At 36.4% G+C, this 15,084-nt stretch overlaps 1 protein-coding gene across 2 annotated transcripts in view; it reads left to right on the forward strand.

Annotated features, from left to right (window-relative positions):
- The first annotated feature begins 257 nt into the window (after positions 1-257).
- Positions 258-15,084, forward strand: part of LOC140167983 (guanylate kinase-like) — a 50,479-nt gene continuing 35,652 nt past the window's right edge. For both annotated transcript variants that reach the window (XM_072191285.1, XM_072191286.1), the window contains exon 1: positions 258-447. In XM_072191285.1, the coding sequence (XP_072047386.1) occupies positions 404-447 (44 nt within the window). In that variant the 5' untranslated portion in view covers positions 258-403. The remainder of the gene's footprint in view (positions 448-15,084) is intronic.

Raw genomic sequence — 15,084 nt, forward strand, 5'->3', positions numbered from 1 at the left:
TTTCAGGGTCCCCTTATGACTCATGAAAATTATGGGTCAATTTTTTCAGAGCCCCCCCCCCAGGAGGATCAAAACTTTCAAGGGCCCCTTTTGCATCAGCCCCCCAACAAGTGTTTGTGTACGGTCCCTAATACCCGGACTCGCGCACGATCATGCCGTTACGGCGCTTATGGCCTACCGTACGTCAAGAAGTAAAATAGCTGCCTTTTTGCATTTTTTTGTATTAATTGATTGACCTTTGACCTGTTTATGTTTGTTGTCCTTGCTCGATATCGATAATGCTGGATTACATTTCCTCATGTTATCAACCTTGTCCTTGACAATTTGAACTGGGTTTTGTTTACATACTTACTGATTTACATGGTAAGGCTAACGTTAGCAACACGTGGTCGCTAGAATTTGAATGAACATATTGGCTGGTAGCTTTCGTAGGCTCTGCGTAAGAGTAGATAAGAAAAAATGATTTTTAAGCTTAACATTTTAACAACCAGCAGGGCAGGCATGATGAGTCAAGACAACGTAGGCCCTACAACAATTGAACAACGCGTCAACGTCAGATATGATTCATATTACAAGATTATAAGCTATTCGTGGCTTTTAAAGGAGGATTTCGTGATCCTATGATACTCTTTTTATGACAGTTTTCAGTAGATATCCACAAAAAAAAGCTTTATATAGGTATGCTAGGTGAATTCAAATTTGCCTTCAAACTGCATCATTTTATATATCAAATGAAAGCCCTTGAGTAAACAAAGCCAAAACTGAAAACCTTTTTTTCATAGCACTTTCCGTAGCAAAGTTACATCTTGTCAAAGATTGACTTTCATCAAAAAGATTCAGCTAGCAAAATTCCCCAAAACTGCATTTCGGGGGTGTTTCTAGATCTTAGTCTCATTATGATAGCAGCTTTTTTTAATGGAACTGCTATCAAAATCCCTCCAAAATTCCCTGTGCGATTGTCTTATCACCATAAAAAATCATATATTTGGGTCAAGTGAAATACAGAAAACATATTTATGTAGGTTTCCTTGACCAGCCTGTTCTTTTAAATTTCTATGTAAAATATGTATTGAATTCTAGGCGAATTTGGTTGACTAGCAAATGTCAGTTCGGCAAATCCGTCAAAACGAGCATATATACTAAAGCGGGATGTACATCCCGAGCGGGATGTATAAGCGGGAAGTACATCCCGAATGGGATGTATAAACATGATAAAGCGCCATGCTTGCAACCGGGCGCCCAGCAGGGCCCGGTATTAGCCTAAACTTGCAGTGATTTATTCCAGGACATTTCTAATTGGGCCTATACTATAGCCTTTTTTGCAGCACACGTTCTCAAACGAGATGGAAAGCAATTTATTTTCATTTTAAAGAATTTAATTGAATATCAGATTTAACCAGGGGCTCAAACAGAAACAGCCAAACATTGTTCTCTCTAGAAAAAAATATGCAACGTAGAACCTTCTTTTCCCCCATTTTTAGCGCCCTAAGCAATGATACTATTATATAAAGAACCTTTTTAAAAAAGTTATATAAATTAGGTACAGGGACTTTCTATCTAATTCTAATTATTCAAGGATTCACATCGCAAAGTTACAGTGGCGTGGGATGGGGTTGGAAAAATTTCTTGAAATATAGTGAACTCGGCACCTTTTGGCGAAATGGCACAAAAAATTGTCATTTTGAAGCTATATACTGATGAAATATTTTGCAAAAGTGGAATAAATTCATGCGTTGCGCGAAAATAATTGGGCGTTGGGGGTTAAAATGGCCAGATATGAGGTTAATTTGGTCAGAAACCCACAGGTGTCAACATTGAGGAGATGATTGTCAATGCCTATGCAAAGTTAAGAAAAGTGAAAAGCAGTGTGATTTTTTTAAATTAAAACCATTTGCTTGGCTAAGGAAGTTTTTTCTTTTCTACATAGAATCTTTGAAGGGTTCTTTGTTAAATGTTCCATTTTTAGAAGAAAATGGTTTATTGTAGAACCTGGTCTTCAAAGGTTATAAGTAGAACAGAAAAAAAAGGTTTTTTAGGCAAAAAAAAAAACCCAACATTTTAGAACCAAAAAGGGTTATCACTTCTTTTAATGTGATTAGTCCCTGATACTACACTCAGAGAAATATTCACACGTTATGTAAAAAAAACACGATGTAAATTAAATTATACACAATATAGGCCTATGTAAAAGTTTGTCAAAAACTTTTACCATGCCAGTTTGTAAATGCTTCAAATACATATTTGAACTGTAACGAAGCTAGTTTACCTAGTTTGTGTAATCATTGCATGAAATGAAGTAAAATGTCAGCCAAAAATACTTCGCTGATTGGAGAAAATCTACCTAACGTGTTATGTAAATCGACACGTGTAGTTTTTACCTATTTCATGTAAAAAATTATAAGCGCAGACCGAAAGCAATGGCGACCTGACGTGTGTGTGATCGGGTGGCGCATACCTGCTGAAACTTCATTTAAATAGGTAGGTTTTGGAGTCATTAACCTTGAACCAAACTGGAGATTCGTTCGATAAGTTATGCATGGATTTCTTTGAGACTTTATAAATGGCTATTTATGGGTTCATTTTGCTAGATTGATCAACATTAGAATTGACATGCACCGGGACATTGCCGCGTACTATACTGCGACGGACCGGCACTGCGTGTATAGCAATGTGTGTACGTGTTGAGATAGATCACAAATACCACAGGAGATCTTCTCATTTGGTAATACGGACAGTGTGCTATAGACGTGATATGCATTGAAATGACTTCGATAATGTAGCCTAGCTAAGTGTACCAAGTGTGGGACTCGAATTAGGCTTGAAGCGACAATGCATTAGTGTACTATAGCATTGTATATCGTACATGCACATTGAGAGAGAAATGCTAACTAGATAGCGGGGTGAACTGATAGAAAAGAAAAACAAAATAAAATACTTCATGCATGAAATTGTATTGTTGAATGAATCTGACAGTTGACCTAGATTTGATGACTTCAAACCTATCATGAATTATGTTTCAGCATAAAATAAAACAAAGAAAGAAAGAAAGAAAGAAAGCCCCAACCCTATTGACCTGTTTTTTTGCATAAATGTTATGTATTTTGTACATAATTTGTGTAAAATATTACATAACAATTATGCAGTAAAATACCTAATAGCTGAGGTAAAAAATCTACATAAAATTTATGTAAATATTTTACATAATTTGTAAGTATTTTTTTACTTATCTGCTATGTTTTTTTTACATAATTCATGGTTATGTATAAAATACCTATTTGTTTTGGAGTTCTATACGTACATCGAAGTTGTGTAAAATTTTACATAATTTATGTATTTTTTTCTGTGAGTGTATTAATTAGAATTAAGGTACTTTACAGAACTTTCCAGGTAAGGGTTATTCATAGAACTTTAACATTGCTTGGGGTGTTGTAGCCTATGTGAGACAAAACCGGGGACAAAACGAGATTCTAACCTACAGTACATGTACTTAGCACTTTTTTTTTTATTTAGGGTATTCTATTAGCTGATTTTCATTCAATATGCAGAAGTCGGTTTTAGTGGTTTTGTAATTTTGTCTCAACCCTATATTATAGGCCTAACCCCGACCCAACCTTTTACTATAAACTGCACTATATATGGACCTTGCCATAACCATAAAACTGCTAAATAATAATAATAAAACATAAAAAATAAAAACCAAGAATTGCATGGATGTATGTAAGCCTGAAGAAAAAACCCTGAAAATGGGGGGGAAAATGGTAAAAAACACCAAAACGGGCGATGCTCAACATTTAAGATCTTATTCTTACCAATTAAACAAGTAGCCTATATGTAACACACATGGCTGGGCTAGGCCAAAAATGGCCAGCCAAAAATGTTATCTGCATTTTTGTCTATATCTAATGCATTTCAAATAAACCATGATGATAACTTTGTCAATGAAATAAACTATTATCTAGACCTATAGGCAAACGTGCTTACGAGTGTGAAATAAATCATCTCCAATAACGGAAGTCACTGATCAATATGCCTTTTGTTTGAAGCAAATCGGACATACGGTTTCTATACTACATCAAATTATATTTTCTTTGTATCTTATTGTTTTTATCAATAATCAATATAGTTAATGAGCTAAAAGGACTGTAAAGGCTCATTAATATGTAATTTTTGCCAATATTTTGCTAAAAATCAATGCATAAATGTTCATGGTACTTTTATTTTGCATACTTTTGCCCTGAAACTTGGTCAAAGTGTTTCTAATATGTTCTAATGTATTATATAGTGAAGCCGCCCCTCATTTGCATATTTGCATAATTAATGAGCTAATTTGCATAAATGCTAATTAATTATGCAAATTAGGGCGGCTAGCTCATTAATTATGCATAAATTATCTGGAAGTCATTAGGAACACTTTGACCAAGTTTGAAACCAATATTCTGTTAAATAAAAATGTTATGAACATTTATGCATTGGATTTTAGAAAAAAAAAAAAAAAAATTACATATTAATGAGCACTTTCAAGTCATATTAGCTCATTAACTGTATTGATTATTGATAAAAACAATACAATACAAAGACATTTAAAATGTATGTATTATGAAAACCGTATGTCCGATTAGCTTCAAACAAAAGGCATATGGATCAGTGTTCTCTGCCCTACTCAATTAATATGTTTAAAACATAAATAGAGCACTTCCAAAATGGGTCCAGAACCACCTTCACACTTTCCACATGAAGTTTCTCATGATCACATTTCAGAGCGTATAGCCAGGACTTTTTCAGAGGGGTAGAGGGACATACCAACTGCGAAGGGGGTAAATTTGACGAAAATGGTCAAATATAGGGCATAGGCACAACATTCTACAATATTTAAAACATAAGGGTGGTCAGACAGTACAGGGGGCAAGAAGAGGTGGACAATACCCTCTCCCCTTGCCATGTGTTGCCCTTAAATATTGAGGAATCCTTGGAAGTCCAAAGCTTTTTAAAACACATCCCTTTCCAATGGAATCTAGTGTTCAGGACCATTGATTTAGTGTATATAGGCATAACCAAGAAAATCATGCATTTATTTCAAATCGTGTTTCAAATCTATTAAAAACACACCTCATTACATTGAAGATACAAACATTTTGGCTCAAGATTGAAATTAAAATTTGGCTTCCTATACCGTTTTGGGCGCTACCGGTACCCTTGGGTGCCCGAGGGGGTTTCCCCTTCACAGTCAGAAAATTTGGCAAAATATAGGTCACATACCCGGCCATTTCCCCTTTATTTTATCACAATTTGTTAACTTCACCTAGGATTATGGGGGGAGGCTGAAAGGTATTTCAGCCCTGCGCTAAAATAATGGAGGGGATGAGCCCCCTGTTCCTAAGCCTATGATTTTAAAATATTACAATTCTGAAATTTTAGGAACGTTTCAGCATCTGCATCTGTTAGCTACTGTGTAATCTCCAATAGGATGTCCAACACAGGACGCTGACGCGGAGCAAGGCAGCAGGCAATTAACGAAGAAGCCAGGGCCCTCCTGGTTAACTCCAGAGGGTTGCAAGCTTGCAGCTGACGTTTGAAACTTCCTGCAGTTGGAGAATGCCTAATTGAAGGTGGAAGTGAGTTCCACTGTGCCGTTGTCCTAGGAAGAAAGAAATACTTGTAGCAGTCCTTCTGAGTGGAAATTTTCTTAAATGAAGTAGCAGATGTTTGTCTAGTAACTCTGTGATGACTGGTCTCCCCCTTGATTCAGGGTTAAATGCTGTAGAGATTGGTAGGCTATGGTGTGTCAGAGAAGATCTTCTCTATCTGGGTGTATATGTTGTGTTCCGTCGAATTTCCGCTGAAAATCGAGCAGCTCAACTACTAAAAAATTATGTAGAATATATCATAAACTTGGAAGATAAATAGTGTTTTTGAATGCACGATGATATTTTACAAATGAAAAATGAAGAATTCCTCTTTGCCTTTTAACAGATAAAAGAATATTGGAACTTGATTACTTGTGAGATCCCTTAATTTACTGGGTACGGTGAGCAAAATAATTTACTGGGTGGGCTAAATTAATGTCCTCACAGTTTACATAATTTATCTCCCTGACCGCGGTGAATTATATATTTTGGAGGGGGAGGTAGTGGTGGCGGAAGCATTAAAATTTATGGAAGGGCGAGCATTTTCTGATGTTGCGAAGCACGCAAAAAATTCAATTTCAGCATATCTAGAGAAGCAGAAAACAGACTACTAGTAGGGTGGCCACAATGCTAGCTATTGTGTGTACCCCTGCCTACATACACAAATGTATGGTGAAAATGTAACAGATTCTGGGAGCAGTTGGAAAACTTTTGGGCATTTTGAATTCCATATAATTTGTCTCCTAGTAACGTCTGTGCAAATCCGACTACCTAATTAGATAGAAAATATTCTGCTCGTAATGAAGGTGAATATAGCATTTTTGTTTTTTTCACGCATAAAAAAGTTACGCACAAAATAATTTTTTGTCATCAAATAAAACTATTTTCCCAAAGATGTACAATTATGCTATATTCAGTTTTACAATCTAGACCCTCAGAGCAAAATCCTGTGCAAAAATCAGACAATTTGGTTGTGTGGTTTAGGAAATACAGGCCTTTGAAGGTCAAAATTGGCACATAATAGCGCCCTCAATGGTGAAAATCACATATATTTACCTTAAAAGTCCTGGCAAAAGAGTTATTTTTGTGATTTCAGCCATTTTTAAAATGTTATAAAGAAGCAAATACAGCAATTATGACCCTGGATTTTTAATATTTGCATAAATGAACATTAATTAAACAAAAACAATACATCTCGTGCCTTCTTTGGCTTTATTCCCACAATTATCGCTCCGTGAATATGCAAATTTATGACAAAATCTGGATTTTCCTAAAAATGGGGTAAAAATGGCAAATTTTTTGAATCTTTAAAAGGCTGTATCTTCGCAACGGATTGTCCGATTGAGTTGATTCAAGAGGTTTTTTAAATCATTTTGCAGCAGGAACAATCCTGACAGAAAAAGTAATTCCAGGGGTGGGTTTGAAATTTTCATGTAACCACCCTACTACTAGTATTTTAGTCTCAAATGAAGGTAATTGATAGTGCGATTTTGTAATTTCACCTTTTGGTCCAAAACACGGTGGTTTTGGGGCTAAAGAAAGTTGCACATGCTTGACAATTATATTGCTTTATTTCTTTCTTCTATTAGAATTTTTTCTCATTCGAAAATTCGTAAAATCATCAAAATTCATTTTTTTTGCACGATTTTTTTCCGAGCAACACACCTACAGCGTATGATTCTCATTCTCAATGATGCCTTTGGTGTCATACCCCAACCAAAAATCTTTTGAAGGTAGGCCCTACTTAAAACAAAGTTGTTAAAAAAGAACTTAGAACTAAAAATAGCAGATACACTCCTTTTTAAGAAAAATGCATGTCCCCGTGCCTAGAAACATTTTTTGTGACTCCGCCTTAGATTTTTTCGCCACGTATATGCCTATACTTTAATAAAACCAACACTTTAATAATAGCCTATGTAAAAGTTTTAAATAATTTCAGAAAGTAGATAAAAATTATGACAAGTGGCACTTCCCTGATAAAACATTTTAAAATCATTTTCGGACCTTAAAGGAGTATTTCGTGATCCTAGCATCCTCTATTTATGTCATTTTTCATTAGATATCCACGAAAAAAACCTATTCCCAAAATTTCAGTTGATTCCGATTTTGCGTTCGCGAGTTATGCATGATTATGTGTATTACACTGCGCCATAGACAATGCGTTGTAATTTCGTTCTGGTGCACCAGAACGAAATTCAAATTTCACGATATCTTTGCTAAACGAATTAATCTGCAAGAAATATTTTGTACATAAACATTATGTAGCCAGAGGTTTCCAGTGATATAAAAATCTCAACTTTTTTTGAAAAAAGTGGGGGGATGAGGCTGTGGATCACGAAATGCCCCTTTAATATAAGATCCTGTCATCAAAACGTCATAACCAATTAGGTTATAAGCTCCCGTTGTAACGATTTTGAACAAAATCATTCCAGAGATAGACGCACGCACGGAAGGGGCTATACAATAATTGTCCGTAAGTTTGAAAATTAGCCTATGCCAAAATCTGGTACTCCCTCTCTCCAATGCCCAAAAAATTTCCTCTCTCGACCTGCTAAAATTGATTGCCCCCTCATCCTGCAAAAAAAAATCCTTTGTATACATTGACATTTTCTGTAATGTTCAGTTTCTAAAAATTATTTTTATAGCTTATATAGGCCTAAAGCGTTTTAAAGTGTATCCGTAAATATATACCCCCCCCTTTTGACCATCACCCATTTCCATTTTCAACTTTAAAATTTTGGATTTTTGACAAAACCAAGTGAATTTTTACTGACTATACATATGTGTCGTCCTACAAAATGTATTGTATAGTGAGCAAAAATTCACTTCGCTTTGTCAAAAAATCAAAATGTATAAACCTATTTAGGCCTACTGAACAAACCTGCATGATGAATCTATTCAACGAACTTACAAGTTGCTTGAATTGCAAAGCTACACGCCTACCAAAATCCCCTTGCTTACCACCCCCCAAAAAAAACCCCAAAACACAACAACAGCAACAAAACAAAACAAAAACAACAACATTTGAATGAAGTAGGCCTGTGCGTATTGGTCCGATAGCGGTGCGACTTTGACTGATCAACATTTAAAATTGCATCCTTCAACCATTTTTACATCCGAGATCATATCTTCAAAACTGTTTGATCAAATGAGCTGTTTTTTTTTGCAAATTATAGCTAAAAGTTATGACTTTCATAACACTGAATATGCTGAATGATTGTTGGAAACACATTTTATAGTGTCGCCACATTCGCTTAGGCCCGCTTTTTCTGCGATAGGGAAGCTCCGGGACCCTGAATTCTTACAAAATTAGTTTTTTAACGTAAAATCCAACTTTGAGGCTCTATAACTTTTTTTGCAACGGTAAACCCTTTTTTCCCACGGTTAACCTATGGGTAAAATTTTGTAAGAATCGATTAAACATGGTTAAAATTTTCCGAAACCATGAACAAATTTCCGCCAGCGTGTTTGTCACACCCTACCCTACCCTATACGAACTGCCCACGTGTTTCATCTCCAAATGCGCCATATACATCCCGATTGGGATGTACATCTCGATCGGGGTATACATCCCGATTTGACGGATTTGCCGAACTGAATGTGTTAACTAAGGTTTGCCTGGCATACCTACTTTATATTCCCTAGACTACTCTGTAGTCCACTCACTGCACTTGCCCATTGTGCGTACTCTGGATATCATGATATTGTATAAAAGGGCATTTCGTGATCCACAGCCTTATACCCCCCACTTTTCTCAAAAAAAAGCTGAGATTTTTATATTACTGGAAACCTCTGGCTACATGATAATGTTTATGTACAAAATATTTCTTGCAGATTAATTCGTTTAGCAAAGATATCGTTAAATTTGACAGAACGAAATTACAACGCATTGTCTATGGAGCAGTGTAATACACATGTAATCATGCATAACTCGCGAACGCAAAATCGGAATCAACTGAAATTTTGGGAATAGGTTTTTTTCGTGGATATCTAATGAAAAATGACATAAATAGAGGATGCTAGGCTATCACGAAATACTCCTTTAAGCTTAAAACTCTGATTTAATTAATGTGTGCACAATTGATAGATTTTCACAACTGATCTTTTCAGTTACCGTACTCCCTCTGTTTGTTAGCTTCCAAAGTGGACTACTGACTTTGGATTGCGGTTTACATTTTTTAACACAGGACTCTATGGAGAGTTAGGATTAGGCCAATTTCTGTCCTAACTAAAATTGGTCATGATATGTAATGCATCTTTAAATGAATCTGGCTTGTGATTGGTCGCCCAGATCTCGTTATTGTTTAAATCCTCCCGACACGTACCATTACCATTAACTATTATGGTACACAACTATCTATGGAATGCGGTGCTTTTGTGCTGGCGCGAAAGTTGGTGGATGAACGTACGCATCTAGCGCGTATTGTACCACCATGCTTAGTCTTGTGGTTAGTTTTGATGATACAAGTATGATTGACAGTGTGTTTTAGAGAACGAAGTCCCGGGTAAAGTTCTGCTTAAAGTGAATGTCCATAGTCGATTTTAACTCGGGACTTTCGCGATTAATACTGGTAGATTCTAAAATCAGAATTGTTCAGTATTGAAGTGCCAATATAATTATGACATTATGATATGTTGCATAATATAAGCCTCACGTACACTTTTTACGTTTACTGTCACTAATATAATTATATAAACTTTTTCATAACAATTTATACTACGGTATTTTGATGTAATAAATATCAGTATAATTTCGAGTTCAACTGAATGCTTTCATCATGATTTTAAAATAACATGCTTTTATTTATCAAAAATCGACTATAGCATAGTCTATATTCCCAAACATGCCAAAATTTCAGTTGATTCCGATTCAGTTCGAGACACTCATAATTGGGCTGTAGCTAGCCGAAGCCCAAAGCTTTTTTTGAGTGCCTGCTAATTCCAATTCATGAATTAGAGCGCAGACTCTGGTACTCTTGGGATTTTTTTACTTCAAAACATTTGATTTTGGCCATTGGCAATCTAAGTGTGTTCTTGGACCATTTGTCAGAATTTACACAGTTATAATTTTTGCACATGTATGTAGATAGATATTTGCTAAACGTAGGAAAGCTTATACAATGACGTATACTCAGCTTCATTCCAATGTGCAGCATCGAGTGCCCAACTGTCAACAAAGCTCGACGTATAGAGGCCCCGCATTCTTTTAGCGATTGGCTCCAAACAAAGGATTTGAACCGGTGTCCTTCACTGTAGTTATGGCGGAGTGCAGTCCATTCAATCAAATGTTGTCATCAATCAACCTATTTGATCGTAGTGCAGGGTTACATGTATGTGTGTGAGACGAACTGTCACGGTAGATTGCAATCATGCTTTTGTTGATTGCATTTGAGTAGTCCGCCAATATTTACGGGATGATATGTTACATGCAAGGCCTCTATGTGATATCACAGACTCCCCGTATGTGAAATCACTGACCGTCTTTGAAATCAGAAACGTCCGTCAATTACGAGTGCCCCCGAACTGGATTGTGTGTTTGCGCGAGCAGCTGCTCCATAGGTCACTGTTGTAATTTCGTAAATTCAAATTTGACAATATTTTTGCTAAACAAATTTTATCTGCAAGAAGTTTTGGTACATTTTTGGCCAGAGGTTTCCGTGGTATCAAAAACTCATGAGAAAAGTGTGGAGATGAGGTTGTGGATCACAAAATGCCCTTTTTTAAGATAAGTATAAGGCCATGTGTTTTGAACTCTCCACCCGTAGCGTTACATCACAAATATATGAATTTTTACACCAATCGAGTTTCAACTTAAAATATCTCCACAATTATCAACCTTAAACAAGCAAAAGTATACATTTTTGGAAAGCTGAAGGCATAAGGAATGTAACAATACATATTTCAACTCATTATACAGGGTGACCTTGAAATTATACAGGGTGGAATAAAAAAATTTTGGATACAAAATGGGTTACTTAATGCATTGCTTATTACTAACTGGCAGTAATAAACTGAAAGAAAATGACATCTATTTAGTTAAAGGATAGGGGGAGCGGAGCCTACAGACTTTGGAAGAAAAAAAATCACAGCTGTTTGGTAATCACAGAATACAGGGTGTCCAAAAGTATGTTAGAATTTTTACAATTTATCATATTTTGAACTGCAACATTTTAACCCCTAACCTAGTCTTTGTCAAAGACCTCGCGATCCTAGGGGGGGCAAGCGGCGAAGCCGCGAGCTGAGCGAGCGGTGATAGGTGGCGGTCCCACTACGGCGGTCCAGGCAGAGCCTTGTTGAAAGGCTAGCCTTCAGTGGAATATTATAGGTGGCGCTCCCACTACGGCGGTCCAGGCAGAGCCTTGTTGAAAGGCTACCCCTAACCCATACAGAAAAAGTAGGTCCATATAAAGATTCCTCATCAAATTTCCTGTCAGAAAATGTATACTTTGACTATAATAGGATAAGTAATAAAAATTTTACAGCAACTTTTAGATTTTGAAGACATCCCCGCATTACTTGTAAACTACGGTGGGGTATAGGAAAACGAGTGATTTTGTACGTAAAAGTTTAAAATTTATAGACTAAACCAATAATAAAGAGTTAAAAATGATGAAAAACAATTACCCATAGACACGAGAAATGAATATGAGGCGCACCACTTAATTTGCCACACATATCAGCCTCAAACCGAATCAAGAATTTATTTTAAGCTTAAAATATTTCTACATAAACAACGATAAGCAATTACATAAGTATATAAGTTCCAGCAAGCCACATAAACAAACATACAATGTACAACAAATTGCCACGGAGCTGTGTGATGCTACGCAGATCTACCTACATGTAGGGAAATCCTTTAGTACTTTAGTCTACTCCCATTGCTGATGACTGGCATTTCTTCATGATGTACTGCCCACAATCTCATCCCCAACTTACTCCAAAAAATGGAAAAGGATTTTTATTTCACCAGAAACCTTGGACTTTGGGAGTATACGATTATAAAAATTGCTGCAAAACTTCAATGAGAGCGTACTTCTTTGATAAACAAGGGGTCTGCTCTGAACTGAAGCACTACATGTAGCGTATTACGGTATTAATATTAGGCCTGTTATCGATACAGTTTTTTTGAAGTCGATATATCGGAAGCAAATTATGCGACATATCGATACAGTATCGATATATTGACACATTTTCAAGATATGCAATTTACATTTCTTCAATGTTTACATTGTATTATACAACAGAATAGGCCCCCTACATAACAAAACGACCGTGCAAAGTCTTTCGGGATCTTCTGGAGGGGTTTGAGACGGTATGATGGCTCAGTTTGAATTGGGAGACGGTAATTTGGGATATTATAAGCATGTGTGCCATATCGTTTGTGTATCGATACTACCATTGAGTGTACCAACATGTCGGAAGTCGATGAATTTTCCGACTATGGATACTTTCAACAATCGATATGGGCCTAATTAATATGTGGTGCTTAAATTACGTCGTACGCCTTGTTAATTCTCATCATGTTCTGCAGTCATACAGCTGATGTGATGTGTGTCGTCATGGTCGTATCATATATATATATATATGCGTTGTGAGTTGCGCCTTGTCATCGGCTGTACGCTTTCATCAAAGATTTACAGTAATTTACTGTAATATTTGCGCTGATATTGTGTGCATGTTATTTTGGCCTTTTTGTTTTGTTCTGAATCTGAAGTCGCTGCTGGCATAAATATCTAGCTCAAGGATACATCACACCACCAAGTCACCCTTCTTTTTAAGAACAGCTCTTGGACCAACAGCTTTACATGACTTCCGAACCATTATAATATTTTTGACCCTGATGTGGTAGTGATGTCAACAAGGCAACTGTTCCGTGCGCTCATCTACAGTGTCTTTAAATGCCTGTGTGTGTATGCTAGCGCTTTGAGCGAACACAGGCACTTTTTTGTTGTGCCACATCAACATGGAAAATGGTATAGACGCTGTGCACTTTCATGACTTTACAATTTTAAATTAATAATTACCTGCATGTGCTAAGCAGCGTACATTGTATGTGGGTGTGAAGAAAGTTATATTCTGTACTGCTTCACAATCGGAAATAAACGCCAGTCCATTCCCGGGTGACGCCACTGGTTATTGACAACCAGGGAAGATGTAAGGAAGAGGAGGTTCCAGCTGTCCTCAAACAAAATATGTGTGAAAAAGCTATTTCAAAGTAAATGATGAATCTCAGCCGCTAAAACAATAGAATACCGGTACCATGTACAATGGGGTTTGATACACAAGTCAACTACTGTCTTTCAGGGATAGGTCAGTGCTTGCGTATCAGGCCCCCAAAAAAATAATGGTTTGTCTCAAAGCTCACGAGGGGTTTGAAAACAAATGTGAAATGCATTTTTTTTTTTATTCCCAACCTTTTTCATGGAATTTGGAGAAAAAAATCTGAATTTCGCCGAATTTTTCTGGAAAAACTAAAAAAAAAAATTAAAAAATTTTTTTGAAATAAAAACAAATTCCGCATTTCTTTTTTTCCAAATCTCACGATTTTACAAATGTGCGCGAGAGCTTTTAGACAAACCTTTTTTTTGCCTTATCATACTATTCATATTCTTTGCATGCATACCATACAATTTAGGGCTCCTAAGAATACTTGCTATGCAATTCCAAATGAGTTTTTGACATTTTGGGAACAATCTAGTTCCAAGAAATTAAAATTTTATAGAAACACCTGATATAGTGCATTTATTTATTCTTGGCTTTTTGGTGGCTTCCTATTATTTTCTACATTTAAAAGAAAAATGAGCAGCAGCGTAAGCCGGCAGACTCATAAGTCACAACTTGCGACGCATTAACATTTATTATAGGTGACCCGAACTTTACTTTACATTATGGAGATGATATTCGTTGGATAGCCTTTGACCTCCGCACAACTTTGACGCTCATTCCCCAGGCCCAGGTCGGGTTAAGCATATTGGTGTCAACGTGTTGTCCGATGCAAACGAAAACAAATATAGGTGCAATTTATTTCATGCATTGAAAGCTGAGACAGACATATGGTTGTATCGAAGAGTGATAAAAATATAATGGCACTTTTTCGGTTTCTGAAACCAATCGGGGAAACTACCAAAGATGCTAGTAAAACTCTTGGTGCTGTGTTTGCAGCCCTGGAGGGGGAGGTACTTATAGGTGTAGGGCTAACACTTTCACAGTAATGGCATTTGGCGATAGCAAAATGTAGAAAATATAGGGTCATGGGTGAGAATATGTTTTTTTAAATAGGGTCTTTGAGTGAGAGCCAAAAGAAGCCAAAAAAATTATAGTTCTAAATGGCTTTGTTATTTCAAAAGAAGTAAACAAATCAGTGATAGATGACTTGTTGCTGTTCAAAATGACAAATGGAAAAATAAGGGTCTTTGGGTAGAGGCGTAGCATGGATCATCATATTGGACGGGGGGCACCG

The sequence above is a fragment of the Amphiura filiformis genome, chromosome 13 (genome assembly GCF_039555335.1).
Source record: "Amphiura filiformis chromosome 13, Afil_fr2py, whole genome shotgun sequence".
NCBI classification, from domain to species: Eukaryota; Metazoa; Echinodermata; class Ophiuroidea; order Amphilepidida; family Amphiuridae; genus Amphiura; species Amphiura filiformis.